The 16,862-nt window shown below is 31.6% G+C and overlaps 1 protein-coding gene across 1 annotated transcript in view; it reads left to right on the forward strand.

The window, feature by feature from the left end:
• The first annotated feature begins 86 nt into the window (after positions 1-86).
• The window catches only part of LOC129945061 (T-box transcription factor TBX1-like), a 20,217-nt gene continuing 3,441 nt past the window's right edge, over positions 87-16,862 (forward strand). The window contains exon 1 of the mRNA XM_056054722.1: positions 87-326. Within this exon, the coding sequence (XP_055910697.1) occupies positions 87-326 (240 nt within the window). The remainder of the gene's footprint in view (positions 327-16,862) is intronic.

The raw sequence follows: 16,862 nt of genomic DNA on the forward strand, positions 1-16,862 counted from the left end.
TTTTCTATAGGTAAGTACGCGTAAAGTTAAGTTATGTGTACCCGCTTGGGAACAATGGGAAAAAGTCAAAACATTTTTTTTATGAAATGGAATTCAAAGCATTCTTAACATCATCATTTTTTGGAATTAAAATCGATAATCTTAAAAACGCAATAAATGTGATCGAAGAAAATGATCGAAACTTTGTATTTGACAATTCGTTTCTACTACCAGATGCAAATTTCAATATAGACGAGGATGAAATAGACACAGAAAATTTGGATAAAGATCACATAACCAATAATGTTCTTAATAACATTGAACTTCTATTAGGAATGAGGATTTTGGTAGCGAGGACGAAGTTTCTTTATCGGTTATAAGAGCCTGGGCAATCTCATAGCCAACGACGATGGCCTAAAAGAGGTATTGATATGTCGATGAACCGTTCTAACAATTTTGTGATAGACAAAATGTCAAATGAAGAGATTCTTTTTGAATTATCATCTCTTGAAGACTCTGTAAGCCTTGCGCCAGATAATATACCTCCAAGCTTTCTTAAAAAACTAAAATCTTGCTTCTTTATTAATCTTCATTTAATTTTCAATCTTTTTCTTACTGAAGGTGTGTTTTTGGATTGCTGGAAACACTCCTTCATATATCCAATTTATAAATCTGGAAACAGGCAGTTGGAAATTATAGGCCAATAGCTAAGCTTCAAGTCATACCTAAAATTTTTAAAGCTATATTGTATATAACAATATATCTGAACTTCAGCATGGTTTTGTAGGTGGAAGGTCAACTGGGACAAATTTGTCAATCTTCACTAGTTATTGCCTTCAATCCTTGAAAACTAGAAATCAAGTAGAAGTCATGTCCCAAAAAATCCATAACTAATAGAACAACAGTAATTCCTGGTTATATAATTAATTACATAAAGCAAAGAAACTATGTTAGAAAAAAATGGGCTAGGTTCAAACATGATAATGACTTTTATTTAATGAAAAATCTAACGAAGAAAATATCCTTTGAGATCACAAAATTCAGAAACAACTCTTGGAACAATAAGCTCAGTTCCCTTGAGCCAAATTCTAAACCTTTTTGGAACATCGCCAAGGTCTTAAAAAACAAGAATAGATCCATACCTCATCTTGAAAATAATAATTGTCTCATTGTTACGCATGAAGAAAAAGCAAAAATGTTTGCTGATACATTCGCGCAAAACTTCAACAATCCTGTTAGCACAAGTAAGCGCGGTAACAAATGTAGTTACTGATTCGGTAAATACCTTGAGAAATACAGTCGTGCCCTTACCGGCAGACGTCTTTGTTTCAGGCGAAGATATAGAGTATTTTATTAGCAATTTGCGAATAAAAAAATCTGCAGGTTTTGACTGCATAAAAAATATTTACTTGAAGGAGCTGCCAAAAATTGCTATCCGTTTTATTTGCGTCATAGTTAACGCTTGTATCAAATTGCAGTACTTCCCAGAAACTTGGAAGATGGCAAGAATTATCCCTATACTTAAACCAGGAAAACCAACAAATGAAGCCAGTAGCTATCGTCCAATAAGTCTTTTAAACAACCTTAGTAAAATCTTGGAAAAAGTAATTAAAGCTAAGCTCTTAATTTTTCTTGAAAACAACCATATTATACCAAACAACCAGTTTGGATTTAGACAAGGACATAATACTTCTCATCAAGTTTTACGTATATGTAATCATGTTAAAGATAAATTTTCTGTAAAGCAATCTACAGGTCTTGTACTCTTAGATGTAGAAAAAGCATTTGATAGTATATGGCATGAAGGAATTCTTTACAAACTTAAACTCTTTGGCTGTCCGGATTATATCATTAAGTTTGTTCAAAGCTTTTTGCAAGGAAGAACATTTAAAATAAACTTAAATAATATTTGTTCTAGTTCCAAAAATATATATTCAGGAGTTCCGCAAGGATCAGTTTTAGGACCTCTCTTGTACATTGTTCATGTTTCCGATTTACCAGACCTTCTTAACTGCAAAATAGCTATGTTCGCTGATGACACTGCTATATTTAGCTCAAATGAATTAGGGTATAATATCGAAAGTTCTCTTCAATACGCACTTGATACTATACTTCAATACTTTGAATCATGGAAGATAAAGATTAATGCAGAGAAAACACAAGCTATCTTTTTCAAGAGAAAAAGAAAAGCTTGTGCTTTACCGTTTAGTAACTTGAAAATTAATAATTCAGATATTCCGTGGGTTGATTCTGTCAAGTATCTTGGTGTATATTTAGACAAGACATTAACCTACCTAATCCATGTGAATAATACATTAAATAAAATAAGTTTAGCAACTAGAATGTTATATCCATTGATTTGTCGACGTTCATGTTTAAGTAATCATAATAAAATTACTATCTACAAAGTCATTTTTCAAGCAATTATTCTTTATGCATGTCCAGTCTGGGGAAGGTGTGCCATGTCGCATATTAATAAACTGCAAATATCTCAAAACAAAACCATGAAAATGATGTTAGACCTGCCTTGGCATTTCTCAACTTCAAGATTGCACGAAAATAGTGGCGTATTAAAAATTTCTGAGAAAATTGAAAAACTCAATACAAAATTCTTCTTTAATTGTTAAGATTCTGAAAATTTGCTTATTAAGAACTTGCAAATATAAACTGTTAAAAATTCAAACAAATCTCTGTGATATCAATGTCACTTTTAATGTTAAATATTTTTGTATTTCTTTTGTTCATTCATTTATTTATTTATATATTTATTTTAATATTAATTTATTTACTTATTTATTTATTTACTTATTTATTTATTTATTTATTTATTTATTTATTTATTTATTTATTTATTTATTTATTTATTTATTTATTTATTTATTTACTTATCTATTTATTTACTTATTTATTTACCTATTTATTTATTTATTTGTTTATTTATTTATTTATTTATTTACTTATTAATTTATTTATTTATGTATTAATTTATTTATTTATTTTGTTGTTTATTTATATATTTATTAATTTATTTATTCGTTTGAATATTTATTTATTTATCTTGTTATTATTCATTTGATTGTTAATATATTGATTTATTTATTCAATTATTTGTATCTTGTTATCTATGCATTAAATAACTAGCAATTTCATTATCATCTGGTAATTCCATTAGTTTTAAGCCCATTTTATCTATCCAACAGATTTCTAAAATAAAGAAATCCTTAGATTAAGATTCAAATGTTAAATGAAGGTTTTTTCTCCGTAGTTCTTCAATAGTTTTTCATTCTACATCTCTTTTGTCATACCGAAATATATATTTTCCCCAGTTGTAAGATATAAACTAAATATCATATCTCTGTGCAAGCTGTGTGTATTCACTTTAATTCTTGTAAAATTGTAATGCTTTATTCTACGCAAATAAATATCTATCTATCTCAGTAGATGTCATTTTCACAGATTTCGCTAAGGCATTTGACCGCGTTCAACATAACGTTCTTTTATGTAAATTACAAGGCATGGGTTTCAATTCAAATTTTTAAAATGGTTAAGAAGCTATCTTATCAATCGCACTCAATCCGTAAAAGTAGGTAGTATTTTATCTAAAACTATAAATAAGTTTTCAGGAGTGCCCCAAGGAAGACATCTGGGTCCACTCCTTTTTTTAATATTTATAAATAACATACCTTCTGTTATCTTAAAAGCTTTTATTTGCAGACAATTTTAAGATTTTTATGGAAGTTAGAGACTTGCAAGATTGTATTCAACTTCAACGTTATATTGAAAGTGTAACCGAGTAGTGTAGCAAGCATCGCTTGCATTTGAATACTCATAAATTTTCAGTTATGACTTTTCATCGAATAAAAACTCCAATAATATTTGATTACACCATTTCAAATACATGTCTTAAAAGGTTATATTTGCAAAAAGATCTGGGGGATATTTTTACCCTGAGCTTAAATTTAATTCTCATATTGATTATATAATTTCTAGAGCTAACGCAATGCATGGATTTATTATGAGAAATTCAAAGGATTTTACAGATCCGTATACCTTTAAATTATTGTACGTTGCACTAGTTCGTTCTGTTCTTAAATATTGCTCTGTTGTTTGGTACCTCTACTACAACACAACTATGTTTCGCATTGAAAGGGTTCAAAAAAAGTTCACAAAATTTGCTATCCGCAAATTTTACTCATATCTGCAAATGCCTTCGTATGAAACGAGATGTCAACTTATTTATTTAAGTTCCCTCGATAAAAGGAAAACGAACTATTTAACTATGTTTGCTCATGATGTCATATATGGTCATATTGACTGTTCAACTCTGCTTTCTTTTTTTGCTTTTTATGCACCTCAACACTGCCTTAGACCTAGAGAAAATGAATTCTTCAACATCCCTAAAGACATAACACCAACTATGGCCAGAATAACCCCATAACAAATTCTTGTTTTTATTTTAACCAAAATTTTCATTTAATCGACTTTAAAATTAATAGAGAGTTATATAAACCCACAATATTAAATTCATTATTAGTTTTATAATTTAGTTGTTATTGAACTTAATTTATTATCTATGTATGTACATATATGTATTATTTTATCAATCTAAAAAAGTTTTGAATTACTTGATAGATTTAAATAAATAAATAAATAAAATATAATATGAAATGTGCAAAATGAGGCAAAAATTGGTGGTGGCCGCTTTTTACGTCAGTTCTTAGCTCTTCTTTGGTGAACGCTTGGAAGCTGTATAAAGTCACAGATGATTCCTCAAATTACTTGCTTCGTTTCAATACTATCTTAGATGCTCGATATTATCTTAGAAGATATAAAACTCTCCAACCTTCGACATCAAAACACTCCATATCTACGAGTGTTGCTTTATCTGAAGATCACCATCTTCCAAAGAGAATTGAAAAGTCTCTTAAATGCAAATCAGATGGGCTTTCATTATCAAAATTTTCAAATTTTAATTTTAAATGTCTTTGGTAATAAATGGGTATATTTTTGTGGATCAGCGAGAATTTGTTTACAGCAATTTTCCTTTTGTTGAGTTTCCTTGCTCTTTCAGTAATCAAAACAGTTGTAGGAGTGATGGTTTATGAACAGAACTGATATGCAAGAGGTTCAATCCCTGCATGTGCCATTTAAAGTTTCCTTGCTGGCGCTGCCTCTTTTTAGGAATTGACAAATCTTAAAATTGTAATTCTTGCCATGAAAAGTGCTTTCTCAAAACTAAGCGTTCGTTTCGATTCATCTTACAAACTTTAGATCCACCCTTACTTGACTCGCACACAGGAATGGTTAAGAGTTGTAAATCACTATCCCCTGGTTCTCTACGGTTAGTTGTATTTATCAAGTATTTTTCATCACTCTTTTAGATATTTTATAGAAAAATTTAAAAAAGTCGCACATGTAAGCATTCAAGTGAAGCATCTTTTTATACGCTTTTCTAGTAGTTAATTATTTGATTTGGGAAATTCCAAAGCGTTTCAGAAGTTCACTTTAACCGTATGAATTTAAATTGTCGAAAAACGTACATATTTACCGGTACAAAATTACACCCAAGTATAAAAAGCGAAAATCTTGAAAACGAGAAAGTATTTGCTTTTATAAAACATCGTTACTTTATTGTGTGAAGATTGCTCGTCAAAAAGGCCTTTTTTAAGTTTTTAAGGAAGAATATCAAACAAGTAGCTACTAAATTCTAAATTAATCTATACAGAATGCATATTTTTTTCACCATTTCTTAAAAATAAAATAAAGCGACCAATAAAAAGTTTGAAGAATACAATAAAAAACAAAGGAAACGTTGGAATATTAGCTGAATATCTAAGGTTTGTCATGTTTTAGTCACCGAAGAAGTTCCAGACCAATGGACGAAATCGGAAATAATCATAATGTCAACGATATATAAGGTTTCACAAAAACCTTGTTCAAAAGGCAATCAACCTAAACAAGCCGGTATTGGATCAGCTTTTTTGACAATAGATCATTTACAATTCTTAACCAAATAATAGAAAAATTCAAAGATCATAATATTACAATATACAATATACTTCTTCGCCTTCATCGATTTTGCAAAATCGTTTGATACAGTAAAGCAAAGATTTGTTTAGAAGACGCTTTCAATGAAGTTGTAGATGAAACAATAGTTCGAATCCTTAGGAAAATGTGTGATAGGAGCATTTCACGCATAAAAACGGAATGTATTGGACCAAATTTTAAAATATCGTGAGCCTTAAGGCAAGGAGATCCAATTTCAACAGCAGTCTTTTCTGGAAAGACAAAGGATTAAAGATAAATGACAAATGACTTTCAAACCTCCTATTTGCCAATGAAGTTATACTTATGGCAGATAACTGTAAAGAACCTTATACGATGCTAAACCAAATGTGCTTGAAAAAATCAACAGAAAACTAAAATAATGATAAACGGTGTAAATAAAAAAAATATTAAAATACGTTCAAGATTACACATACATGCTTTAAATTGTCTGATTCAAAAATAAATACAAAAAGCAAAGAATGACAAAAGTTTTGTCAGTCAGTTTCGGGAATGTTGAGCATCTAATTACATTAAATATTTCGAATAAAACCAGAAAATATGTGTTTGGCTCAACAGTTCTTTTAGTTTTAACCTATGGATGCTAAACTTGACAAATCACTCCCTACATATAAAAGCATTTCAATATTCCAACAGTTTTCTAAATATGTCATATTTAAGAGTTAAAATAAAATAGTTTAAACGTAGCTTTTTTACGAAAATAATATATACATTTGTTGTTTCCATTTCTATAAATGTAAAGAACACTAATGAACGAAAATGAAAAGGATCTAATATGAAGAATGTTCGGTATTTTTTAACGTAGTTTTTTTTAACACATTTTCGAGATTGTCTAATTACTATCGCTATCAGATTGCTTACTTAAACAAATGTAATATAAAGTAAACAAATGGGAAGAAAATTTAATGTGGCACTCACAGATTACACGTATCAGTCTCTTTTTACTTCAAATTTTGAGAAATTGAAAGCTTTCATATCAATAGACATGAAATGAGTTTTGTACACAAAAATCAATAGATTTTTAAAAATTAAAAAAAATGTCATTCTTGAGAAAACTTAAAAACAAAATCACGAAATATGTTCTTGTTGTAGAAAACAACTAAATTAAGAAAAAAAATTAGAAAGTTTTAAAAAATGTATCGGTTAATTTTTGAAAAATATCGAATTTTCAATTTTTAACCAAAAAATGTGTATGGAGATTGCTGTTATTTTTCGTATTATAAAAAATTCAAAAACTCCGTACGCTTTAAAGTTTAAAGTTTGAACTCTATCGACACAAAGGCTAGGGATGTAATGGCCAGGACAGACAGATGGACGAAATCGTAGAACCCACTTTGTTCGACTTTTCTACTATCTTAATGTCATGTTTGATTATAATCTCGAGTCCGAAATTTTATGAATGTAATACTTGCCATATAGCTATAAGTTTCCAGTAAAAATCATTTCATAAAAATAAGGTTGAATTGGAGGTGATCTCTTATTAAAAGTTTCTTCTTAATTTACACTTTTTCTTGGAAACAAATTTGACGAAAATAATTTTAAGCATTATTGTAGTAAAAATCTAAATTTAGTGAAAACAAAGCTGGAAGGATGACATTCGGAAAACATGCCCACTTTATTGGCGATAAGCACTAAATAAAAGAAAATGGAGAAAATTGGGTTGATTCCAAATATCTCACGAACCATTAACAATAGCGACTTTAATTCAATTTTAAATTTGATATTGTGTTGTGATACCGAATAGTTTTGAAAAAAAAAATATTATCTTTTTCATAAATAAAAAAAAACATACTTGCAACTCAGAAAATTTTCTGAACAATTAATGAAACCACTTCCAAAATAATTGTTTGCAAAAACCTTAAAATGTTACTACTACAAATTGGTAAAAATCATTTCGACTTGAATATCATAGTAGAAAAAAGAGATACTGGCTTTAAAATAGTTTTGTTTTTAAAATGACATTGTTGCTACTAATTTCTCAAAAATAAAATAAAAACTTACAAAAATACTGCTGAAAACTGGTAAAAACTGATTTTCGACTCCATTTTCTTAAAATTTCTGTACCAAATATTGTTATTAATATTAAGAAATGGTTTTAATAAAATAAAATTTTCGTTTTTTTTATAAAAAATAAGAATCTTTCAACAGTAATTTCAACATTTGGTAGAAAATAATCTCCAGTTTGAAGATCTTCACCTTATATAAAGTTTTGTTATTAACATCATTTAAGGTTATTAACCAATTGTGAGTAAACTACAAATCTGTAGGAATGAACAAATCCTATAAGAATAATTCTGGCCATGAAAAGTGCTTTCTCAAATTAGCCGTTCAGATTTAACTTTAAACTAAAGGTAAAATACCTGTCAACGTTATACTCGCACCTTGTTTATTTATAGAAATAAATTTATGTTTCTGTACCAATTGTTTATGATTCTTAAAATATACTTAAATCTTCTTTTTTTATGATTAATAAAAATGACAACCACTTTTAAAATCCACCGATTGACAAAATTACTTTTTTGTCTGTATCACAAACAAAACAATACTTTTTTAAAAATAACGTTGTATCAGATTTTTGAAATATGTAACTTTAAAAATGCTAAAAACGACAAAAGACGGAGTTCTTAAGACTAAGTTTAAACTCAGCATATCCCTTAACAATAAATTTATGTGACGATTTTGCAAAATACAAATTGTTCTCTTCTAAATAAATAAATTAGGTGGCACAACAGTCCGTTGAGAACTAGGGCCTAGTGACGTACAACTCTCAATCATTCCTGTGTTCGAGTAATGTTGCCAAAAATACAGGGGACCTACTGTTTTATATGCTGAATCCGAACGACTAATTTTAGAAAACACTTTTTCATGACAAGAATTACTCTTGGAGAATTTGTCAATTCCTCACAAGAGGCAGTACCCGTGATAAGACTTTAGATGGCATAGGGAGGGATCGAACCCAAGACCTCTGGCATGAAAGTCCAACGCACTAACCATATCATGCCACTGGTACCGAGTTCTCTTCTAGATGTTTGTTTCATGTCTTACTAAGTTTTTGGAAATTATTATTAGTTATTAATCTTTTTTGACTCTATAATAAGTTTTGAGCAAACATTGAATTTAATGCTTGCTCAGAAAAATAAGTTTTGGAATGAATATTATGTGTTAATTGTGATCCCGAACCTCGATTTTAACTTTCTTCCTAAATTTATTTTTTTTTACATTTTTTAATATACAAGATCAAAACTTATTGTCAATCCCTTTTGCCTCTTTATTGTTAAAAACTGTATTACCACTTATTGTTTGCGTTTCTTTAAGATTAATTTCAAACACGTAAAATCTAACAACTTATGAAGATTTTTTTAGAATTTTATGTAATACTTTCTATATTTCAACTGGATATTGAAGAAAGATTTTAAATATTTGGAAAACCATCACCTCCTTGAATGGGAATAGTCTTGAAACTCCTAATGTACGTGTTTTTTCGAATTTATCTCAAACACCTCATGTGACAGAGTAATTTTGAGGTCGGACTTGAATTATGGCCAACCAAACTCATTAAAAAAGTGCAATTGAAAACCAATGTTATTTAAATCAAAGCTTTTATTCAATCGTTTTAAGCCATTCAAAATATATCAACTAGCCTGCTAACCTTTAAATATGAATCAATACTTTAATTCTTAAACTTCTACGTGTTACCCTAAAAAACAATCACTCAAATAAAAAACGCACATTCATGTCCACTGTCTGCTCAGTTTTTTTGCAAGTTGACACGAACATGAACATACACTATAGATAACGACTCGTCTCCTGACTTGGATGTCCGGCGCAAAAGGGGCCTTCAACAAAAATAAATTGTCACATCATTAAGTGGTGACAAATAAAAAAAAGACACAAGCACCACACATTCAGAAACCCTTCTTGTAAAACAAACTTCTTTGCCCTCCTCCTACACTTTCGCCTGGTTTTGGGGATGAATAGTGAATCCAGAGCGGGGAAAGAGCGCACCCTCTTACAAAATGTTCAGCTTGTTTTCGGCACGGTTTTTCTGTCCATCCGCAAAATGAATTAGATAAAAGAACAATTCTACCATCCTTGAATAAGTGCTCTAATTACAGCATGCACCAAAACTTGGACCTTTCCCCCAAGGGAACATGCCTATAGAATATTTGGATACCCAAACCATAACTATACTCATTCAAGAATGTTCCTTTATCTTGTTAAAGCTAGGGAAAAGTGGGAACATTAATAGTTGGTCATTAGATGGAATACTTGCTGCAAATGATCAGCCATTATTTGCTAATAACTCACAGGGCGTGTGACTTATGTGGAGCAATTAGTGGGACCATTTAGGAAGAGCCATGACCAAAGACGCAGAAAAACGAACGTGGACTGGACGCGAACGTGCTCTAAAAAGAAAAGAGTTCCTTTGAATCATAATTGACGATATGAAAGTGCGAAAGCTCATGACTCGTAGTGTCATCTGTCCCAAATGCAGGAGCAGGTATATAAGGGACTCCAAATATAGAAGAGATATTAATGAAAGTGAAGAATCTTGTTCAACCATCAAATTTGTTTATTTATCCATGAACTGGGATGGGCAATGGGCTGAGCATTGATGAATAAAATGACCTTAATCAATGAAACACGGCACAACAACGGATTGACATTTGGTCCCATGTGGCTGTATCTCGTTTACGCCACTATTCATATACCAAACTTCGCATGTGGTCACGGTGAACCTTGGAAGAATCTTATCGCAACCCTCAAGTTAAAGCCAAAGGCAACATGGCATTCAAAATAAAAATGAGAAGAAATTGTATTGGTTTAGTAAGTTTGACAGAGGTTAGAAGGACTTATAGGATGAGGAATGATTCCAATTTGTTTTTTTTCTTTCGTGAGTGGATTGTGGAGCCAAATGTCCTGCAAAATGGATATAAATAAGATATGAATGGTCAAGTTGATGTGTCTTGGGAATTTGGGAATAATAAGTATTTGAATATTTTATTTCATCTCTCTAAACATGGGTGGCATTTCGGTTAAATTGATATCGAAGCTCTTTGACAGTCTGACTTAGGTACATGAAAACAAATCATCTAAAATTCTTTTACTAAAATTAAATAAGTATACATTTCTACATCGTAAGGACAGTCAAGGTCTGCTTCAATTTTAAATATTTCACACACAAAACAAAGAAAAAAATCTGTGGCGAGAACCAAAGACCGCACAAAAACCACGTTCTGTTGGGTTAAAACTCCATGTCCTGTTCATATTGGTCTGGCTAAAAAGCAATTAGGAGAGAAATTTCCCATTTATTTATATTCTGCTATGTTGACCACTCAAATGCAAGACGCCAATTATTCACGGATAATCTAACCCAAAATGGGACGTTAATTACGACACGTCATTAACATGAATGTGCTTACTCTAAGGACACTTTCAACAGCCGTCACTACCAACACCGGACCACTACCATTTCTAAAAAAACAGTTGATTAATTGTTTTGAAAGTTGAAACTTTAATATGGTAGGTGATTGAATTTGTATGGAATTATTTTTGAGTTGAAGGTTGCATAATATAACGTATGCATTTATTTATTATAAAATCTATTTGGAATTATTTTTTTAAATAGCAATCAAAATTATTTCCGTAAGTTTTATTTTTGATGTTGTGTTGAAAAAAATGATAATATTATAATCAAAAAATAAAAGAAGGACAGGTTTCTGAAATAAAGTGAAATGAAATCGAGATCTTAATCGAAAATCGATTGTAATTGTTTTTAGGGTTTTATATTTTGATCAATTTTAAAACTTCGAATACTTTTCAAAATTATTTTAAGTGAAATTAAAGCACCTGACATACATATGTATGTATATGTTTGTTTATCACATCAGTCGATAAACAGTTTTTCGGATTTGTTTTGTTCATATCAATAAAATTAATATATAAAATATTACTGTTTTTAGTGTGCATTACAGCTAGCTTCAGACTTTGAGGTAAGCAGTTTAAAAATATCGGCTGAGAAACTCTCATTTCACTATGTGCCGAAGCTTTATCCGTTTCTTCAAATATAAAGTAGAAGCTTAAAAATTAGTTTAGCTTCATTTTCTATTAATACAATTTCCTCATGCCGAATTCAAATCACACCGACTTAATCTAGTCGAATAGAAATAAATTAAAAATCGAAATATAGAGAACATAGAAATTCACTATATTTTAACTTAAAAAAAAAAAAGAAATCAAAATTTAAAGAAGCGAAATATACAACTTCAATTTTTATTTTGAATAGATTTACATTTAATTTCGAGTGGAAACTTAGAACTTTGGTGATATGATAAACTTATTTCTTTAAGAACTATACGTACATGGGTAAGGTGAAACCTTTCAAAAGGCTAAGAAAGTATGTAGATGTATTGCAAGAAACAACGGAGTACATATACATTAAAAGCTCCTGAAGATTGCTGAGAAAAAAAAAATGAGTGATTCAAACGCGAATTCTAAAACACGATTAAAAGAGGCTGGGATGCGACCCACACCGATAACTTCCCAACCCGTCCGTCAATTTTTCGTGCTTAAAAAGTGTGTAGGTTTTAGTGATTTGTTAAAAAAGGTGTCAGTTTAATTATTAAGAACAAATATTAGTTAACTAGATTTTTAGTTGAAAAACTATATTGTGAATTTTTACCAATTTTGCGAGTTTTTTTGGAGATTTTATTTTTTATGTAAAAACTAACTGTTGGATTTGTATATGTACTGTATCATTTTATATTCGTAAAATTTTCTAGGTGGCAAATAATTTTTTTTTCAGTTATTTTTTATTTATAAAAAAACCGTTAATTGGATTTTTTTCCAAAAATATACTCGTTTGGTATCACGTTACAATACGTAATGTTAAATTTAATTCAAGTGTTTAGCGTTATTGGTTTGTGAGATATTTAGGGTAAACAAAATGTTTTTTAAACTGCTATGGTAAAAAAAAGCCCCCACACAATTTTCTTGAGAGTCCCTTCTGCATCTTTATGCATTATTATTCGTATAACAAAATGTATTTGATGTTGATATATCTTCTGTTTCTTGAACTACAAACGACGAAAAAACGTAACGAACGTACGTACATATGTGCACACGCACAGACATCTTTCTAAAAATCTTTTATTTCAATTTAGTAACCTTGAAACGTCGATTAATGGCAACATTTTTAATTCGACAAATCGGATCCATTTCAATAACTTCCTATGGGAAGTTAAAAATAATTAAAAAAAAAACATTCCCAGTTTGCAACAATTGATTTTCGACACCGAATATCTTTTCAAAAATTTAAGATATTGGCTTCAAATTAATTGTATTTTATAAGAAAATATTGTTTTCAATATTCAGTTATACATATTTTGATTCAAAAAATTTAAAATATTATCTTCAAACTATCTTTATCTTGTAAAATTATTGTTAACAACATTCAGTAAAATTTGAATACAAATCCAAAAGTAGGTTTTTTTTCATAAAAAAAATATCTAAAAAATATACTTTAAAAAATGTGTAAAAATTAATGTTCGGTATCGTCTGAATAAATGACAGATTTGACTTCAAAATTATAACATTCTTTGCAAAATTTTGTTGTTCACGTTATCCTATCGGTATTTTTACTCGTATATTATAAGGAATACAAACATTTCGTATCTCACAGAAAATGTTATTATTAATATTTTGTTGACAAATGACAAATGTAAAACTATGTGTTTTACACGCAAAAAAACAATTATAGATTAGAACTATTTATTAGATTCTTCCTCCCTTTGTAAGCTTTCCGTTTTCTCTGATTTAGGTGTTATTCTTGACAGTAAATTAACGTTCTGTGACCATTATAACTTTATAGTTAAAAAGCTAACAAAATTCTCGGTTTTATTAAACGTTTTTCTCGTGACTTTCGTGACTTTCGTGACCCATACGTCTTAAAACTTCTTTATGTATCATTTGTAAGGCCAATACTTGAATACGGCTGTGTTATATGGGCACCATACTATTCAGTCTATATTGACAGACTTGAAAGTATCCAAAAAAGATTTATGCGTTTTTATCTTCGTTTTCTTCCGTTTTCCCAAATATTTACACCACCTCCTTATTCTCAGAGACTTTTGCTAATAAAGCTCCCTACACTTTTACAACATAGACAATATCTCCAATTTTGTTTTATTTTAAAATTAATTAATGGTTCTATTATATCCGCAACAGCTCTGAATCGTCTAAATTTTAGCTATAGCCAAACTAGCATAAGAAGACAGATACCTTTATGTTCGATCTTTAGCAGAACTAACTATGGTATGAATAGCCCCTTAAATCAATTGATTTCAGACTTCAATAAATTTTATAATTTAATTTCATCTGTTAATGACAATGTTAAAAGCAAACAATTTTTTTAATTTGTTATAGTATTTATTTATTTCTATATTAATTAAAATTTTAAATTAAAAATTATGTAAACAGCTATAAGTTTATATTAACGTTAGATAATTAACGGATTAAATAAATAAATAAATAAATAAACTTTTAAGCAAATTGAACGGGTACGGATGGAAAGTTATCTATCAGGGTCGCATCCAGGCTCTTTTTTTGGTATAAGATTTCTAAGATTTGCAAATTTTGACAATTTATCAAAAAGATTAACTCCGAAAAAAGTATTCTCAAATTGAAGCCAAAGTCTAAGAAAGCACCCGTTACAATGTTTTATGGTATAAGCTTCCAAATGGTTTGCCTTTCTTAGAACGCACAGGTAAAGTCGACCGTATGTACTTATTCTTAACTCAGATTAGTATAAACTTAAATATAAGTATTTAGGGCCGAGACTAACTTACTTACTTAAGGTGGCGCTACAGTCCGGGCGGTCCACTGACATCACGCTTTGATCTTCCAATTGTGTCAATATCATCTGCGTATCCTCTAGTGTTGACGGTTGAGTTTTGCACAATTCTTTCCAAAACGATGTTGAAGAAGTCGCATGACAGATCGCCTTGTCTTTTTTGACATCAAATGAACCGGTAAGATCTTTTCCGACCTTGATAGAGCAGCGTGCATTCTCCATCGTCATTCTGCACAAACGGATAAGTTTGACAGGGAGGCCAAAACTAGACATTGCTCGGTAGAGCTCTTCCCTGTAGATGCTGTCATATGCGGCTTTAAAATCGATAAATAGATGGTGGGTATCGATTTGAAGCTCCTGGGTTTTTTCCAAAATCTGCCGTAGTGTGAATACGATAGTGGACTTTTCTGGTCTGAAGCCACATTGATAAGGACCAATCAGGTTGTTGACGAATGGCTTCAGACTTTCACATAATACGGCAGAGAGGATCTTATACGCAATGTAGTTGGCGCAGTTTAGAGGGTCTCCTTTCTTATGTATCGGGCACACTATGCTGAGATTCCACTCATCGGGCATGCTTTCTTCCGACCCTATTTTTCAGATGAGTTGGTGCATGCTCCGTACCAAGTCATCGCCTGCTGCTTTGAATAGTTCGGCAGCAATGCCATCAGCTCCAGCAGCTTTGTTTGACTTAAGTTTAGATATAGCTATCTTCACTTCGTCAAGGTCGAGTAGGCGGAATTGTTGATCTGCGTCGCCGAGGTTGAGTGGTTCTATCTCCCTTACAGCGTAATTCGGTTCGTCATCGCCGTTATATAATTTGGAGAAGTGATTTTTCCATATTCTCAGCATCGACTGCGGTTCTCCTACGACGTTCCCTGATCGTCTTAACAGGCTTCGGTTCGTGGCTGGTACCCTTGGGAGGTTTTTTTTACCTTGTGGTAAAATTTACGAACCTCATTCCTGTTGTGACATCCCTCTATCTCCTCGATCGCGCGCTTCTCATGCTCTCTTTTTTTCCGTCTAAGAAGCGGGTGTTAATCTCTCCTCTTCTGCTCGTAGAGCTCGCGAGCAGCTCTAGTCCTTTTGTGCAGCGCCGTTTTGTATGCCTCTTGTTTCGCTGCGTGCACTTGCCGGCATTCGTCGTCAAACCAGGGGTTTCGCTGTGGTGGCCGTGTGAAACCTAGCACTTCAGAGGCGGCATCTCTGATGGCTGCAAGGCAATGTTGCCACTGGTTTTCAATGCTTAATGCAGGAAGCATAGGACTCATTAAGAGGTTATTAGAGACTCGATCGGAAATCAATGTTTGCCTCTCGGAATGTTCGGATATCCTGGATACTGGAGAAGTGTCGTGCGTCGATCGCAATGTGGTCAATCTGGTTGATGGTTGATTGATCAGGAGATTTCCATGTCCCCTTGTGGATATTAAGTTGCGTGAACTGCGTACTAGCTACCAGAACGTCTCGCCCCGCAGTGAAATCGACCAGCCTGAATCCGTTGTCGGAGGTAGTGTCGTGCATGCTGTATCTCCCGATTATGCCACCAAAGATGTCTTTTCTTCGCTAGCTTGGCATTAAAATCTCCTAAGACAATTTTAATGTCATAGCCAGGTCCAAGAGCTCGAAGAATATGTCTTTGGTGTCTTCATCTTTCTCCTATGATGTTTTTACGTGGCCAGGAAGTCACCCCGACGGCACAACCCCCAACCTGGAGGGCCAGATCCGTAGTATAACTCCAAGGAAGGGGAGCCGGATGAACCGCTCCTTATAGGCCTGGGCTCCGAATATGTCGAAGAAGCCCTATAAGGTGTTCACTAAGAAGTTCAACCTTACTGGAACTGTAGACGCCACAGTTGATTCTATCTCCAGAATTCGTCCGCTGCCGCCTGGATAAGGAGAGGTGCCTTAGTGGAAACACCGAGACGGTTATAGAAATATTTATGTATTGTAATCTGCCCAACTAATA

The sequence above is a fragment of the Eupeodes corollae genome, chromosome 2 (genome assembly GCF_945859685.1).
Source record: "Eupeodes corollae chromosome 2, idEupCoro1.1, whole genome shotgun sequence".
Taxonomy (NCBI): Eukaryota; Metazoa; Arthropoda; class Insecta; order Diptera; family Syrphidae; genus Eupeodes; species Eupeodes corollae.